The 13,894-nt window shown below is 44.7% G+C and overlaps 1 protein-coding gene across 14 annotated transcripts in view; it reads left to right on the top strand.

Annotated features, from left to right (window-relative positions):
- Fat1 (FAT atypical cadherin 1) overlaps nucleotides 1-13,894 on the top strand; it is a 119,417-nt gene that overhangs the window by 100,055 nt on the left and 5,468 nt on the right. For 9 of the 14 annotated variants that reach the window (XM_063275780.1, XM_017600262.3, XM_017600259.3 and 6 more), the window contains 12 exon segments: nucleotides 578-792; nucleotides 1,100-1,237; nucleotides 2,718-2,861; nucleotides 3,449-3,646; nucleotides 4,000-4,801; nucleotides 5,432-5,563; nucleotides 6,872-7,029; nucleotides 7,574-8,036; nucleotides 8,864-9,017; nucleotides 9,182-9,292; nucleotides 10,901-11,532; nucleotides 12,120-12,257. In XM_063275780.1, coding sequence (XP_063131850.1) covers nucleotides 578-792; nucleotides 1,100-1,237; nucleotides 2,718-2,861; nucleotides 3,449-3,646; nucleotides 4,000-4,801; nucleotides 5,432-5,563; nucleotides 6,872-7,029; nucleotides 7,574-8,036; nucleotides 8,864-9,017; nucleotides 9,182-9,292; nucleotides 10,901-11,532; nucleotides 12,120-12,257 — 3,285 coding nt within the window. 14 annotated transcript variants of the gene reach the window in all.

Here is a 13,894-nt window from a genome sequence, read left to right as displayed (position 1 = left end):
GTGACTTTTGTAGCAATTGTCCTTTCAAGTAGGTTGGACTAGGTAGGGCAGAATGTTCTTACAAGTATTGTTAAATCCGTAAGGGGCTTTATTTCATTTCTTTAGTTGTTTATCGAAACCAGATCTTGGTGTGTTGTCCAGACAGGTCTCAAATGTATACTCTTCCTGCCCCACCTTCTTAACTGCTAGTGTTAGAAGCACGATCCCTATAACAAGAAGGAAACCAAAAGGACTGAATTGATTTTTTTTTTTAAAAAGAGTATTAAAGTCTGTAGTAGTAAACCACATCAAAGGAGGACTAAGAACCACTGTCATTCTAAAAGCATTATAGTCATTTAAGGCAGAGATGGCATTATTGAATGTAATGTCACCAGGAATCTGAAGAAAATAAAGGAAATAAATGGGGGATATTGGGTGGGCAAAAAAAACCTCATAATTTTAAGTTACTGAATTAAAAGATGTTCACTTTTTTTTTTTTTTTTTTTTTTTTTGCAATGAGAGCCACATGAGTTAAGACGCATCAACGTTGCAATTAGAAACTGGCGGGTGCTGGACGTAATTCTCTCTCTCCATGCAGGGGCCATATTTATCATTGAGAACCTGGATTATGAAAGCTCCCATGGCTATTACCTGACTGTGGAAGCCACTGATGGAGGCACGCCCTCGTTGAGTGACGTGGCGACCGTGAACATCAACATCACAGATATTAACGATAACAGCCCAGTGTTCAGCCAGGACAGCTACACCACAGTGGTCAGCGAAGACGCGGCCCTGGAGCAGCCCGTCATTACAGTGCGTACTTTCCCTTACAGTTCGCCTCTTCTGGATCCTGAAGGGGATCAGTCAAGTCTTTCCACTTCTTAAACTGGATCCGTTTAGAGTATGTTAGGGCATAGCAGTTGTACAGCCAGAGGACATGGCTCAGTGCTAGAGCCCTCACGCCGTCCCCGTGAGGACGTGGGAGTCTTCAGTGCTGCCAAACAGGAAGGTCCTTGCTCAGCCAATTAGTGGGCTCTGAGCAGCTGCCGTAAATGAGCTAGCTGTTGTTTCTTCCTCTGTCCCTTCCGTAGCTGTTTGCTAAAAGACTGTTGTCTCCTAGATTATGGCTGATGATGCTGATGGCCCTTCAAACAGCCACATCCTCTACTCCATTATAGAGGGTAACCAAGGAAGTCCATTCACAATCGACCCTGTCAGAGGAGAAATCAAAGTAACGAAGCCCCTAGACCGCGAAACGGTGAGCTTAAAAGGGGGGTTCAAGTTGTCAGCAAAGCACTAAAGCTTGCAGCTCGTACTTGCTGGGTATAACGTGAAGTCGCAGACGGGTAGACCATCATCTTAGGCAATGCTAAGGCAGAATAGAAATATTTGAAAGTCAATTAAAGTTTTGGTTTTTGTTTGTTTTATTTCAGGTGGTTTTTTGTTTGTTTTTTGTTTTGTTTGTTTGTTTTCTGACTGACTTTTTCTTTTTCTCTTCATTATTTGGGAGTCTTAAATCATGCACTCTGATTACATTTACCTCCCAAATCACCTCTCATTCCTCTCATGTCTGCTCCACTTTCCCCACCCCACCCCCGAAAAAAACCCCAAAAGACCAAAAGCCAAGTAGTCTGTTTTATGTTGCCCATGTACTCACTGAACAGACCCTAGTGTCCAGCCCCACAAGGCAAGGTGAGTCTTTCTCTACCTGCAATGTTGCCAGAAGCCATCTGTTGTGGAGAGCCAGCAAGAGGTGGGCCACACCTCTGCTGGGGAGGGGTGGAGCCAGGTTTTCCTCTGGCTTACTATTTTTGAGTGGTGCCTTCCTAAGAGTCTGGGAAGCTTGACTGTCGGGGATAGAAAGATCTATTGCACTGGGCAGAGTAAAACGTGATTTTTTTTAAAAATTCAGATCTAGCTATATAGTTCAGGTCAGACTCAAACTCATAATACTCTTGCCTCAGATTTCTGAGTGTTGAAAACACGCAGTGCCTGCCACCAATACTTGACTGAAATTTAGTCATTGTTACTAGAGAACTAGCTCTTTTAACATACTTGTATCCACTGTGAGGTGTTAGGGGAGGTGGCCTATGGAGTTCTCAACACCATGTGGTCCAGCATTTGCTAGATTGATGTCCTACAGAAAGGCACTCCAGGACTTAGCCATCTTCCTGGCCCAGTGCTCACTCTAAAGATACTGTAATAGGAATTGTCCTAAGAGTGAAGCTCTCTCACTTGATTTGATTTCTTTTGCAAGTGGCCACAAATACTACCTTGAGGGATTTAAGTGGCTAAATAGAACCCAAGTGTGATGGTGACCTGGTACATCTTGGGGTACCAGAAATGAGTCTGCACATGAGGAGAGGCAGCTCAAGCCTCCATGTCTGACTCTATAAGATTTAGCTCCGTTGAAGGTGCTGCCTATGGCATTACCAGAGGCACAGCCTTTGAGCTGGGGCAGCCGTTTCCTCTGGTCATTTGCATAGTTTTGTCTTTGTATTTCTAATAGAACTGTAAGATGTTTCAGATCAACTAAGACCCTTAATGGGAGAGAGCAAAGAATTTGCTTCTTGCTGATAACAATCTCGGTTGAGAAAATAGTGCACTCACTCACTCACTCACTGGGAGATTTATTTTAGTTTTAGGCAGTTGCATAGACCCTGGCTTGGCAAATGCCATCAGTGACCCCAGTTGATTGGCACCATACGAATGACGGTGTTCTCTCTTCCCTAACAAAGATCTCAGGTTATACGCTCACGGTGCAGGCTGCCGACAACGGCAATCCACCCAGAGTCAACACCACCACAGTGAACATCGATGTCTCCGATGTCAACGACAATGCTCCCCTCTTCTCCAGAGACAACTACAGTGTCATCATCCAGGTAAGTGGGCAGTGTGCTCAGGGGCGTGGCCCCTCCATCTCTGACTGGCTCCAGACACTCACTTGAAGCAGCTTTCCTTTCCAAACCAGTTTTCTAGCAAACAGGAGGAGGTGAGATTTAGGGGAGCCCTTCCTTGTCTTAGCACAGAAGAGGCGTTTGCGGGTCTCAGCTCAGCTTTCCTTACTCCATGTTGTGCTTTGGTTTAGTAAAGATATTCTCACTGTCGTAGGATTAACTAGGAAGAGCTTTTTCATCATTGTATCTTCTACTGCACTGGTCCACCCCAACCCACATCCCTCGTTGGCCCACCCGTCGTCCCCCAGCCCTCCTTGTCCTTCTTGCCGAACCCCATGGATGCTGTTCCGTTCTCGTTACCTTTCTTGAACCTCTCCTCTCCTGTTACTTCTCTCACTCCTCATGTTCCTGCTCTGTCCCATCCCCCCATGCCTCCACCTGTCTTCCCTCTTCCTTGGTGCACTAGAAATAAGGTTTTATTGTTTGTATATTTTTCAGAAAGCCTCACTTGTCCCTTGTGGTATCGACATGGTGGCATTGATAGCTTTTTTGTTCTGTCTAACATTACACAGGAAAACAAGCCCGTGGGTTTCAGCGTCCTGAAGCTAGTAGTGACAGACAAGGACTCGTCCCACAACGGCCCCCCTTTCTCCTTTGCTATTGTGAGTGGAAATGATGACAACATGTTTGAGGTGAACCAGCACGGGGTCCTCCTGACAGCGGCGACAGTCAAGAGGAAAGTGAAGGACCATTACCTTCTGCACGTTAAGGTATCGGAGTCTTTCATGGTTTCCCAGGGATTCCTAGAGCACTTCTGCAGGTGGTCATCTTTCTATATTTAGATAGCATCCTCACATGCTATAGGAAAAAAGTGAATATGGTTTGGTTCTTTTCAGTACACGTCCGGTTTTGTCTCGGCAGCACTTTGACTGCTCCTTCCTAGGCAGAAGTGCAATGCAGCGTCCATAGGAGTAAGAGAGGGAACAGTTATCCTTTCCCTCAGTGGGCTTCGTGAGGAGAAATGAATACCTAACAGTTGATTCATGCACAGAACCTATGAGCCGCATCATGCATTTTTATTAGGAGATTGCAATAACGCCAGAGGCAACTTCTGTCTTTGTAGGTGGCTGACAATGGAAAGCCTCAGCTGTCTTCGTTGACACACATTGACATCAGGGTTATTGAGGAGAGCATCCACCCTCCTGCCATTTTGCCACTGGAGATTTTCATCACTGCTTCTGGAGAGGAATACTCAGGCGGGGTCATAGGAAAGATCCATGCCACAGACCAGGATGTGTATGACACCTTGACGTACAGTCTGGATCCCCACATGGATGGCCTGTTCTCTGTTTCCAGCACGGGGGGTAAACTGATTGCACACAGAAAGCTGGATATAGGCCAGTACCTTCTTAATGTCAGCGTGACAGACGGGAAGTTTACAACGGTGGCTGACATCACCGTGCACATCCAGCAAGTGACCCAGGAGATGCTGAACCACACCATCGCTATCCGATTTGCAAATCTCACCCCGGAAGAGTTTGTCGGCGACTACTGGCGCAACTTCCAGCGAGCTTTACGCAACATCCTGGGCATCCGGAAGAACGACATACAGATTGTCAGCTTGCAGCCCTCCGAACCCCACTCCCACCTTGACGTCTTACTCTTTGTAGAGAAATCAGGGGGCACCCAGATCTCAACGAAACAACTTCTGCACAAGATCAATTCTTCCGTCACGGACATCGAGGAAATCATTGGCGTGAGGATACTGGATGTGTTCCAGAAACTCTGTGCAGGGCTGGATTGCCCGTGGAAATTCTGTGATGAGAAGGTTTCTGTGGATGAAAACATTATGTCAACTCATAGCACAGCCAGACTGAGTTTTGTGACTCCCCGGCACCATAGAACAGCCGTGTGTCTCTGCAAAGGTAAGAGCGCGTGCATATATAGAGGCGAATGTTAAGGAATATTTTGTTGTGAGGGCTCAGCAGTTAAGAGCCTAGTGGCTACTCTTCCATAAGACTTAGGTTTGATTTCCAGCACCCACATAGTAGCCTATGACCATCCGTAACTTCAGGACCAGGGATGCCCTCTTCTGGCTTCATGGGTATCAGGTACCCAAATGGTACATAGACATACATGCAGGCAAAACACATATACACAAAAAATTAAATTTAAACATGTTAAGCGGAGGGGGAAGAGGAGGAAGGAAGAGGAGGAGGAGACAGTGATTATGATTATTTTATGGCCAGGCCTAATGAGATAAGCCCATGATCTCAGCTACTTGGAAGGATTGTAAATTCAAAACCACCTAGGCCACATAGTGGGTTCAGGTCAGCCTGGGCAGCGTAATGATACCCCGTCTCAAAATGAAACAACGAAAGAAGGTCTGGGGATAATGTAAGTCATTAGATGAGTGCCAGTCTAGCATACAGAAGGTGTGAGATGTATCCCTCCAGCACCACAAAGTAATGAACGAGTGGCTGGGAACAACAGTAGTGGTCGTTTCCCTAATCCCTGTGTTCTCTCCTCTCTTCCTCTTGTTTTTCCAAATAAAGATGGGACATGCCCGCCTGTCCACCAAGGGTGCGAAGATAACCCCTGTCCTGCAGGATCCGAATGTGTCGCTGATCCCCGAGAAGAGAAGTACAGCTGTGTGTGTCCTGGTGGCGGGTTCGCCAAATGTCCAGGTAAGCGCTCCCATGAATTCCTCACTGACTCGTGAACTCATTTCAAACCATCCTTGACGGTGCTTTGGTAACTGTTTCTTTGCTGGAGAAAGAGCTATGTGCAGGCTGCTTATTGTAACGAGGTAAGGGGAGCGAAGGAAAGAGAACAGGAGCCCCCTGAGCTGTCGGTTGAGCCCCTGCTCCCAGCCCGATGGCTGCATAAACTGCAGGGCTTCATCTGTTCTTGCTTCCCTCTAATCCTCTTTCGCCTGATTTCGCCTACAGTCCTCAGCTTCTTGCTTTATTTCCCTACTTAGCTCATTAAAGACATGTTCCAAGCCCGCTGTGTGTAATCCTCACTCTCCTTAATAACCGGAGCGGGATTTAGTCACCAGTCATGTGTCTTCCTGTTAATACATCTTTCCTGTTAAAAAATCTTTCCAAGTTCATCTTTTCATGCTGCTGCCCCTCCCCCCCCCGTTTATGATATCCCAAAACGAGAATCTGCTGTCAAAAATTAAATAGGTTTACATTTTTTTAAGGTACACTGTCATATTCCAAAGTAGTCGAACCAATATTTTCCATTTCTTCCGGGCATACATGAAGGTCTCGTGTCTCATTCTCTTTATCTGTATCGAAAGCTTTTAATTAAAAACTATACTTCCTCCCCAGTGGGATTGAAATACTTATTTAAGGTTTTAACGTCTCTAGCTGCTTATGGAAGGAGTCACTGTGCTAATTAGTTGGTGTTAGCATTTCCTATAGAAGTATCCAACAGACCTCTGGGTATTATGATTAACATGCTTCTTATTACAATCTGCCCTCTTCTTATTATCAGCCTTCTATTTTGTTAAATGTGCCTTTTGTCACTTTGAAATTGAATTTTTATTTAGTCAGTTCTGCATAACTTAATTTTCATTTCCAGAGGCTGATGGGATTTTCATCTTGGAGGAATGGGGATGGTTTTGTGTTTTTGCCTGACAGGTTTTCCCCCATCATCTTGAGGCTACATTACTTTTTCCCCTCAGATTGCCTACTAATAACTTAAACAAAACACTTTTATATTTAATTTATCATTTTAGACTTCATTTCTCTGCCATACAGAGTTCTCAGTCTCTTCCTTGTGCAAAGTCAGTTGTGTGTGCTATGCTGTCTGGGAAAGCCAGTAGACACCTTTCCCATTGCTGCAGTTTTAAATTTAAAAAAAAAAAAGGAACAAAAAAACAAAGAACAAAGCCAGCCTCTGGGGTGGGAAGACAATCAGACTTACCTTTGATGATATGCTTAAGTTTGAAGCTGATAGACTTTTTTTCTTCCTGGTATCCGTAGGGAGTTCATCCATAACTTTTACCGGCAGCAGCTTTGTGAAATATCGTCTGATGGAAAATGAAAACCGACTGGAGATGAAGTTGACCATGCGCCTGAGAACCTACTCTTCCCACGCGGTTGTGATGTACGCTCGAGGAACTGACTACAGTATCCTGGAGGTATGGCTTCGTGCAGCCTGTGACCTCAGGCTGAGGGAGACTATGGAATTTAAATTCTACTTTGTGTTCTGACTGTCCCATCTAAGAACAAACTCAGGAAGGTATTTTACTCCATGTCTTGTGGCCTGGATAAGGTTGACACTTGGGTACAATCAAAACTTCTTTCGGCTTCCCCATAGCTTAGAAGTTTATTTTGGACCTTTGAGACGCACGACTGCTGACATTCAAATCTCTTCATTATACCTTGTAGTTTATGCAGAAATCCTACATGGTATTTTGTATGTATGTTTATGCTTTGTGTATTCCATTAACAGTTCATAATTAGTCACGTCTGTGTTATTTTTGGATGTGCACTTGGCATCTGGGAGGCCCCAGACGATCCGTTTTTATTCTTTGTAGAGTAGATGAATACGTTCATGTTCCCCAGCAAAGCTTGTATTCTTTCTACCCTCGTTCAATGAACATACCCCTCTTAGAGAGTTTCGCACAGACTAAGGCTGCAGGTTGTATGCAGTCAGTGTGAACGGTATTTATTCTGTTGTAGATTCATACTGGGAGACTGCAGTACAAATTTGACTGTGGAAGTGGCCCTGGGATCGTCTCTGTTCAGAGCATTCAAGTCAACGATGGGCAGTGGCATGCAGTGTCCCTGGAAGTGGAGGGGAATTATGCAAAATTGGTTCTAGATGAAGTCCACACTGCCTCGGGCACAGCCCCAGGAGCTCTGAAAACCCTCAACCTGGATAACTACGTAATTTTTGGTGGCCACCTCCGCCAGCAAGGGACAAAACATGGACGAAACACCCAGGTGGCCAATGGTTTCAGGGGCTGCATGGACTCTATTTATTTGAATGGGCAGGAGCTACCTTTGAACAACAAACCAAGAGCCTATGCACACATCGAAGAATGGGTGGACCTAGCTCATGGGTGCTTGTTAACTGCCACCGAAGACTGTTCCAGCAACCCTTGTCAGAATGGAGGCGTCTGCAATCCCTCGCCCACTGGAGGTAGGCTTCCTAAGCAACGGTCGCTCTGATGTTATCCACATGCATATGTAAAGGCAACTTGCCCAAATAGAATTGGTTTGCCTCCATGACGTCATCACTTCTTGCCTTCGTCACAGATATTGTGGTCAGAACTCAGTAGCATGTGCTGTAATGTTGGTCTGGTCTAAGGAACCAGTGGTTCCCATGTTCCTTTTCCTCCTGCAGCAGTGACCATGGCCTTGCCCAGCTTTTAAGGGAGAAAAGCAAACTCTTTCCATGTTCTCTAATGACATATCACTGGGAACACTCCTGTGGGTGTTGTTGAGTGGCATTGCTTCTGTGTATGGCCACAATGAGCCTGTCTCTCCTGCCTTTTTCATTTGACCCACCAGCCGAATGTAATTATCGTTAACTAAACCTAGTCACAGACATTTTTCTTCTCTTCTCCTGTTTAGCTTACACAGGATGAACTTAACTAAATTTTAATATCCAAATTCTAAAAGGCTCCCAAATCCGGAACTTTCTGCCCACTGAGTGTGTTTTTCAAATTTCCAGGGTTGGAGGCATTTGGAATATCAGATTTCTAGTTTAGAAATATTCCAGCTGTAAAATCTATAAAAAATATTCCCGAAACTTAAAAAAAAAAGCCCTCTAAAGTCTAAATCATTCGTGGTTCCAGTATTTTAAAAAAGAGGATTTGACCCATATGGATAACTCTTCATCTGCAGAGAAAGGGACTTTTCTAGATGTCGGGGGATAGCATCTTCACTTGAACATAAAGATGTGAGCCTATAAAACACTTTGCGGCCACTGAGTGACTGGATCTTCTGTTCTTTTCCACGACCCAGGTTATTACTGCAAGTGCAGTGCATTGCACGCAGGGACGTACTGTGAGGTGAGCGTCAACCCGTGCTCCTCCAACCCCTGCCTCTACGGAGGAACGTGCATGGTAGACAACGGAGGTTTTGTTTGCCAGTGCAGGGGGCTGTACACTGGCCAGAGGTATGTTTGTATTTCTTCATGAATTAATAAGCTTAAATATTAAAGCGTGGAATTCTGCATAGGGCAGGCTACTGTGTTGTTCGTTGTTAATGCTGTCTGTTTTTATTCGCAGTGAACTCATGAGGGCTTTTTTTTTTTTTTTGCATGTGTTTCTCCTTATTTAGATGTCAGCTTAGTCCGTACTGCAAAGATGAACCCTGTAAAAATGGTGGAACGTGTTTTGACAGTTTGGATGGTGCTGTCTGTCAGTGTGACTCAGGCTTTAGGGGAGAAAGGTAAATGGTTTCTTTGAAGCTTCATATCTGCTGCACTTTTCCACTGCGTGCTGACCATTAACCCAGTCAACCTCATTGGCTCGCACTGCGTAGGAGAATTCTATATGGTGATTCTTATTGGCATTTCCATGATGGGCAGACAAACGTCTTGAGACAGAAGACTGGCTCAAAAACACTAATGTGAAGTGGGACAGCTTCGCCTCTGTGCCGCAGAGCCATTCCTTATAGATGAAGAATGGGTGGGTCCCTGGCAAGTAGCAAATGCTTATAAACTGGTTGCGGGGTTTCTTTTGTGTGTGTGTTTTCTAAAGCAAGTGCTTGTGACGTAATGTCTTCTGTCCATGAGAAGGTACTAATCGTGATTTCTCACAGTGGTTTGCACCAACATAGATCCAGCATCTAAACCTTGCTGGGTTTATCAACTTTTAGTTATAGTAATTATACTATTATTACACTCATGATACCATTCTCCAGTATAAACCCAAGAGGTGATTAGGATTTATATATTTAGACATTTAGATATCTCAAAAAAAATACACACCTCTATCTTGAGGAAAACATGTAAGAAACTAATTTCAGGTGCTATCCCTTTTCAAAAGTCACTGGAATGAGACTCAGACACACTCCTTTAATCCCAGCACTCAGTTGGCAGAGGCAAGTGGCTCTCTGAGGTTTTGAGGCCAGCATGGTCTAGACACAGTAAGTTCCAATCCAAACAGGGCCACATGATAAGACCCTGTCTCATTTAAACACCCAGCGAAGATCCTTTGGATAAGCGAGCCTCCCTCGCTCTTATAGCTGCTGGGTCCACCTGTAATTACTCTATCGTTTTGTTCTGGAGTCCTTAGAATTCTGAATTTTGCCCCTAATTCTGAGGCCCTGGTACATTTGTGGATTTCCCCAATTTTAATCAGTGTGTATTCCTATATGTTTGACAAGAGTATATCAGTGTTCAGAGTTTTTAAGATCACTGCTCACAGTTTGCAAATAGGTGAATTATTTTCAAATGGGGAAGAGCTTCAGAAGCGAGGGTGGCCGTGCACGACAGCCCCACATGCCCCTGTTTAGAAAAGCAAAGGGGGCTGTCTGTGATCTCTTCCGTGATGGTGACGGGTGGGAAGATGATTCTGATTCCACAAGGAGTAACGTTTTAAAATGGAAGAGTGTGTTTTCTACTCCCTCATAGGTCTTACTGGACTGTCATAATCTCTGACAGGACCATTTCCACTGAAATTTAATCTGGCCTATGAGAACAGTGTGCAGCACATACCACTTGTTAAACTGTACCTTAGCTTCCCAGCTTCTAAATGCTCGCTTGACCGTGAGACCTAAGAGCAGCCCATGTTTTAGCCCATTGAGTTGATTTAGTTATCTATTAATTCTGGAAAAATGCAGCTAGATGTTGGCTTGATGTGGTTGGCCCTCAAATACCCATTCAGCGTCTGACCCAGTAGCTAAGCCACACAAGGCCCTTTCTGGTTCCCGTCTTGGGTGTTTTCTTTGCTTTGTCATCTCTAGCGAAGGATTGGTGTGTTTATTGTTCATCCGGAAGGTGCTAGAATAGGTGGGCTGGCATGTACTGCAGAGGTCTCTCCTTCGTCTTGGCAGATGTCAGAGTGACATTGACGAGTGTGCTGGGAACCCCTGTCGGAACGGGGCCCTTTGCGAGAACACGCATGGCTCCTATCACTGTAACTGCAGCCAGGAGTACAGAGGGAAGCACTGTGAGGATGCCACTCCCAACCACTACGTGTCCACCCCGTGGAACATCGGACTGGCCGAAGGAATCGGAATTATTGTGTTTATAGCCGGGATATTCTTACTGGTGGTGGTGTTTGTCCTCTGCCGAAAGATGATCAGTCGGAAGAAGAAACACCAGGCGGAACCTGAAGACAAGCGTTTGGGGCCAACCACGGCTTTCTTACAGAGACCTTACTTTGATTCCAAGCCGAGCAAGAACATTTACTCTGACATCCCGCCCCAGGTGCCCGTGCGTCCCATTTCCTACACTCCGAGCATTCCGAGTGACTCTAGAAACAATCTGGACCGGAACTCGTTTGAAGGCTCGGCAATCCCAGAGCACCCAGAATTCAGCACTTTTAACCCCGAGTCTATGCACGGACATCGGAAAGCCGTGGCTGTGTGCAGCGTGGCTCCAAACTTGCCTCCCCCACCCCCTTCCAACTCTCCCTCAGACAGCGACTCCATTCAGAAGCCCAGCTGGGACTTCGACTACGACGGTAAGGGCACGACGTGGTGGTTTATGGGGCCCGAGGATGATGCTTTCCAGTCTGAAATGGTCATGAAAACTGGTGGGGAGCTTGGAGTTATCCAATTAGATCTAGTTGTGTTCTAATTAATATTCTAGAAAGGTTGTTTCACCTTTGTAACCGACATACATTATCACCTTTGATTTGGGGGTGTTTTATTACAAGAAACAATGGGGAAGGCCACTTTTATACTAATTATTTTTTTATCGCAGCCAGGCAAGGTGGCAGAGTTCATATAAGCAATATGTATATATGTGTGTGGCTTAGCATACACCTGAAGCTCCAGGAAAAAGCTGCGTATGCTCTTTAGGACAGATTTTAATTGATCGCCAGTTAATTCTTTATAGGCTTATTCATGGAGAAATCCTAACCGCTGAGTCTGTTGAGAATTCGAGCAGGCCTTTGTATGGTTTTGTTTCTAGGATGCTCCTCTGACTCACTCTCCTCCGTTCTCACAGCTCAGGTATCAAGCTCAGGTACTTCCTTATGGAGTGCAGTGTATCCGTGACCCGAGGGATCATGGAACTCACTGCCTACCTATCGTCTCTTCCTTTCAGCTAAAGTGGTGGATCTTGACCCTTGTCTTTCCAAGAAGCCCCTGGAGGAAAAACCCTCTCAGCCATACAGTGCCCGGGAGAGCCTGTCCGAGGTGCAGTCCCTTAGCTCCTTCCAGTCAGAGTCCTGTGATGACAATGGTAAGTTTCAGACACTGACGTTGGACGCGATGGCTGCTTTGAAGTGCTGCTGGCGTTCCTTATGCTGTATTCTGATGTAGATGGACCAGGTCCCCCAATTAAGTATGAAAACAGCCCGTGTTCCCCTCGGCGTGAACGTACAATGTGGTATAGATACTTGCATGGACCTGCCCAGGGGAAAATATTTAAAGTAGCACAGTCATAGGGCACTTGCCTAGCACGCACAGGGGTCTAGGTTCAATCCCTAGTATTGCAAAATAAAACTATTCTTAATGAAGAATTATTTTAACTATCATAATAGGAGAGAAAAGGTGTCAATTTTCCTTGTTTGACAATTCTTATATTATTTATATTTTTTTGGATAACAGTGACTGTTATGGAAGCTTTGTGGGTTGGGGTTTTTTTTTTTTTTCCCTTTTCAAGATCTATGTGACAGTTTTTCTGAACATGCAATGCACAGGCACATACATGCACCCTCTGTGTAGAAGTCTGAAATGTTCACTTTCGGTCATACCTTTGGTATTACAAGGTTTTATTTGTCTCTTCCCCAACCACTGCTGCCCCAGCTCCCATTTGGATCAGAGCGTTCTGACTGAGAGCAGAGTTTAAGAGATGGCTAGTAAGTCGGATTATATTTCTAATGAAGAAGGTTTGGTTCTATGACTCCGGTTGTGTTTATCTGGCGTCCCCAGGGTGGATGGCACTGATAGACAGCTTCGCTGTATTAGCACGTGTCCCAAAAATTATCAGCCCCGTGAGGGTGGTTATCTACTGGAAATAATTGAATCTCAGAAGGTGTAGGCTCAATTTTAATTTTCCTCCTTGTGTAAAAAAATGCAATGTTTTTACACATTAAGAACATTTTATCATTAGAAAGAAGAAACTTGAAGTTCCAAAATAGCAAAATCCATGACCAGGGTAATATAATTTATAATGACTACATCTATGGGTCTCTGGGTCTGCTTGTCTATAAAACTTTGCAAAGCCCTTTTCCCTATTAAAGATGGCTATAAATACGTTCTGTCCCTTGAACATTTCAAGCAAGTTTTGCATTATTTAAAGCACACCCTTGTTTATTCTTGGGTGGAAAGTGTGGATTACTTATTAAACCATTAAGAACAAGCCAGTATTATTTCTTTCATTAGTTTCTATTCTGAAAAGTTTGTTTTGCCAACTTAAGGGATTTATACTTTGTCCCTTGTAAAAGTCCCAATGTAAGTTCAAAAACACATTTAAGGATTTTTTTTTAGTAATTTCTTTTATTTTGTTGTTGTTGTTGTTGTTGTTGTTGTTGAAACCCCATTCTTGGCAGCATTCAGACACTTTGGGGAAGTCATTGTCAGATTAGTTAGGAAAGTTAATCTTTTGGGGGCGGTAGCAGCGTGAGGGAAAGCCTGCTTGCGACTGTCCGTGTTTTTAATCACTGCACCAGTCAATCATTTTCAGTAACAGACGTCAAGTCTGAGCCACGTCTGCACAAATCATTTCATCAGCGGTTTTCTAAGCCTTTTCAGTAGCTAGCCATACACTTAGCGTACACTTAGCAGCTCAAGAGAGCACAAGCAGTTCTTGTGTGGTTCCTTAGCGTAGGAGTCCACCACATCTCGGGACTGAAGTTCAGGTGTCAGTGAGGCTGC

Source organism: Rattus norvegicus, chromosome 16 (genome assembly GCF_036323735.1).
Source record: "Rattus norvegicus strain BN/NHsdMcwi chromosome 16, GRCr8, whole genome shotgun sequence".
NCBI lineage: Eukaryota > Metazoa > Chordata > Mammalia > Rodentia > Muridae > Rattus > Rattus norvegicus.
This window is presented reverse-complemented; position numbering and strand designations above follow the sequence as displayed.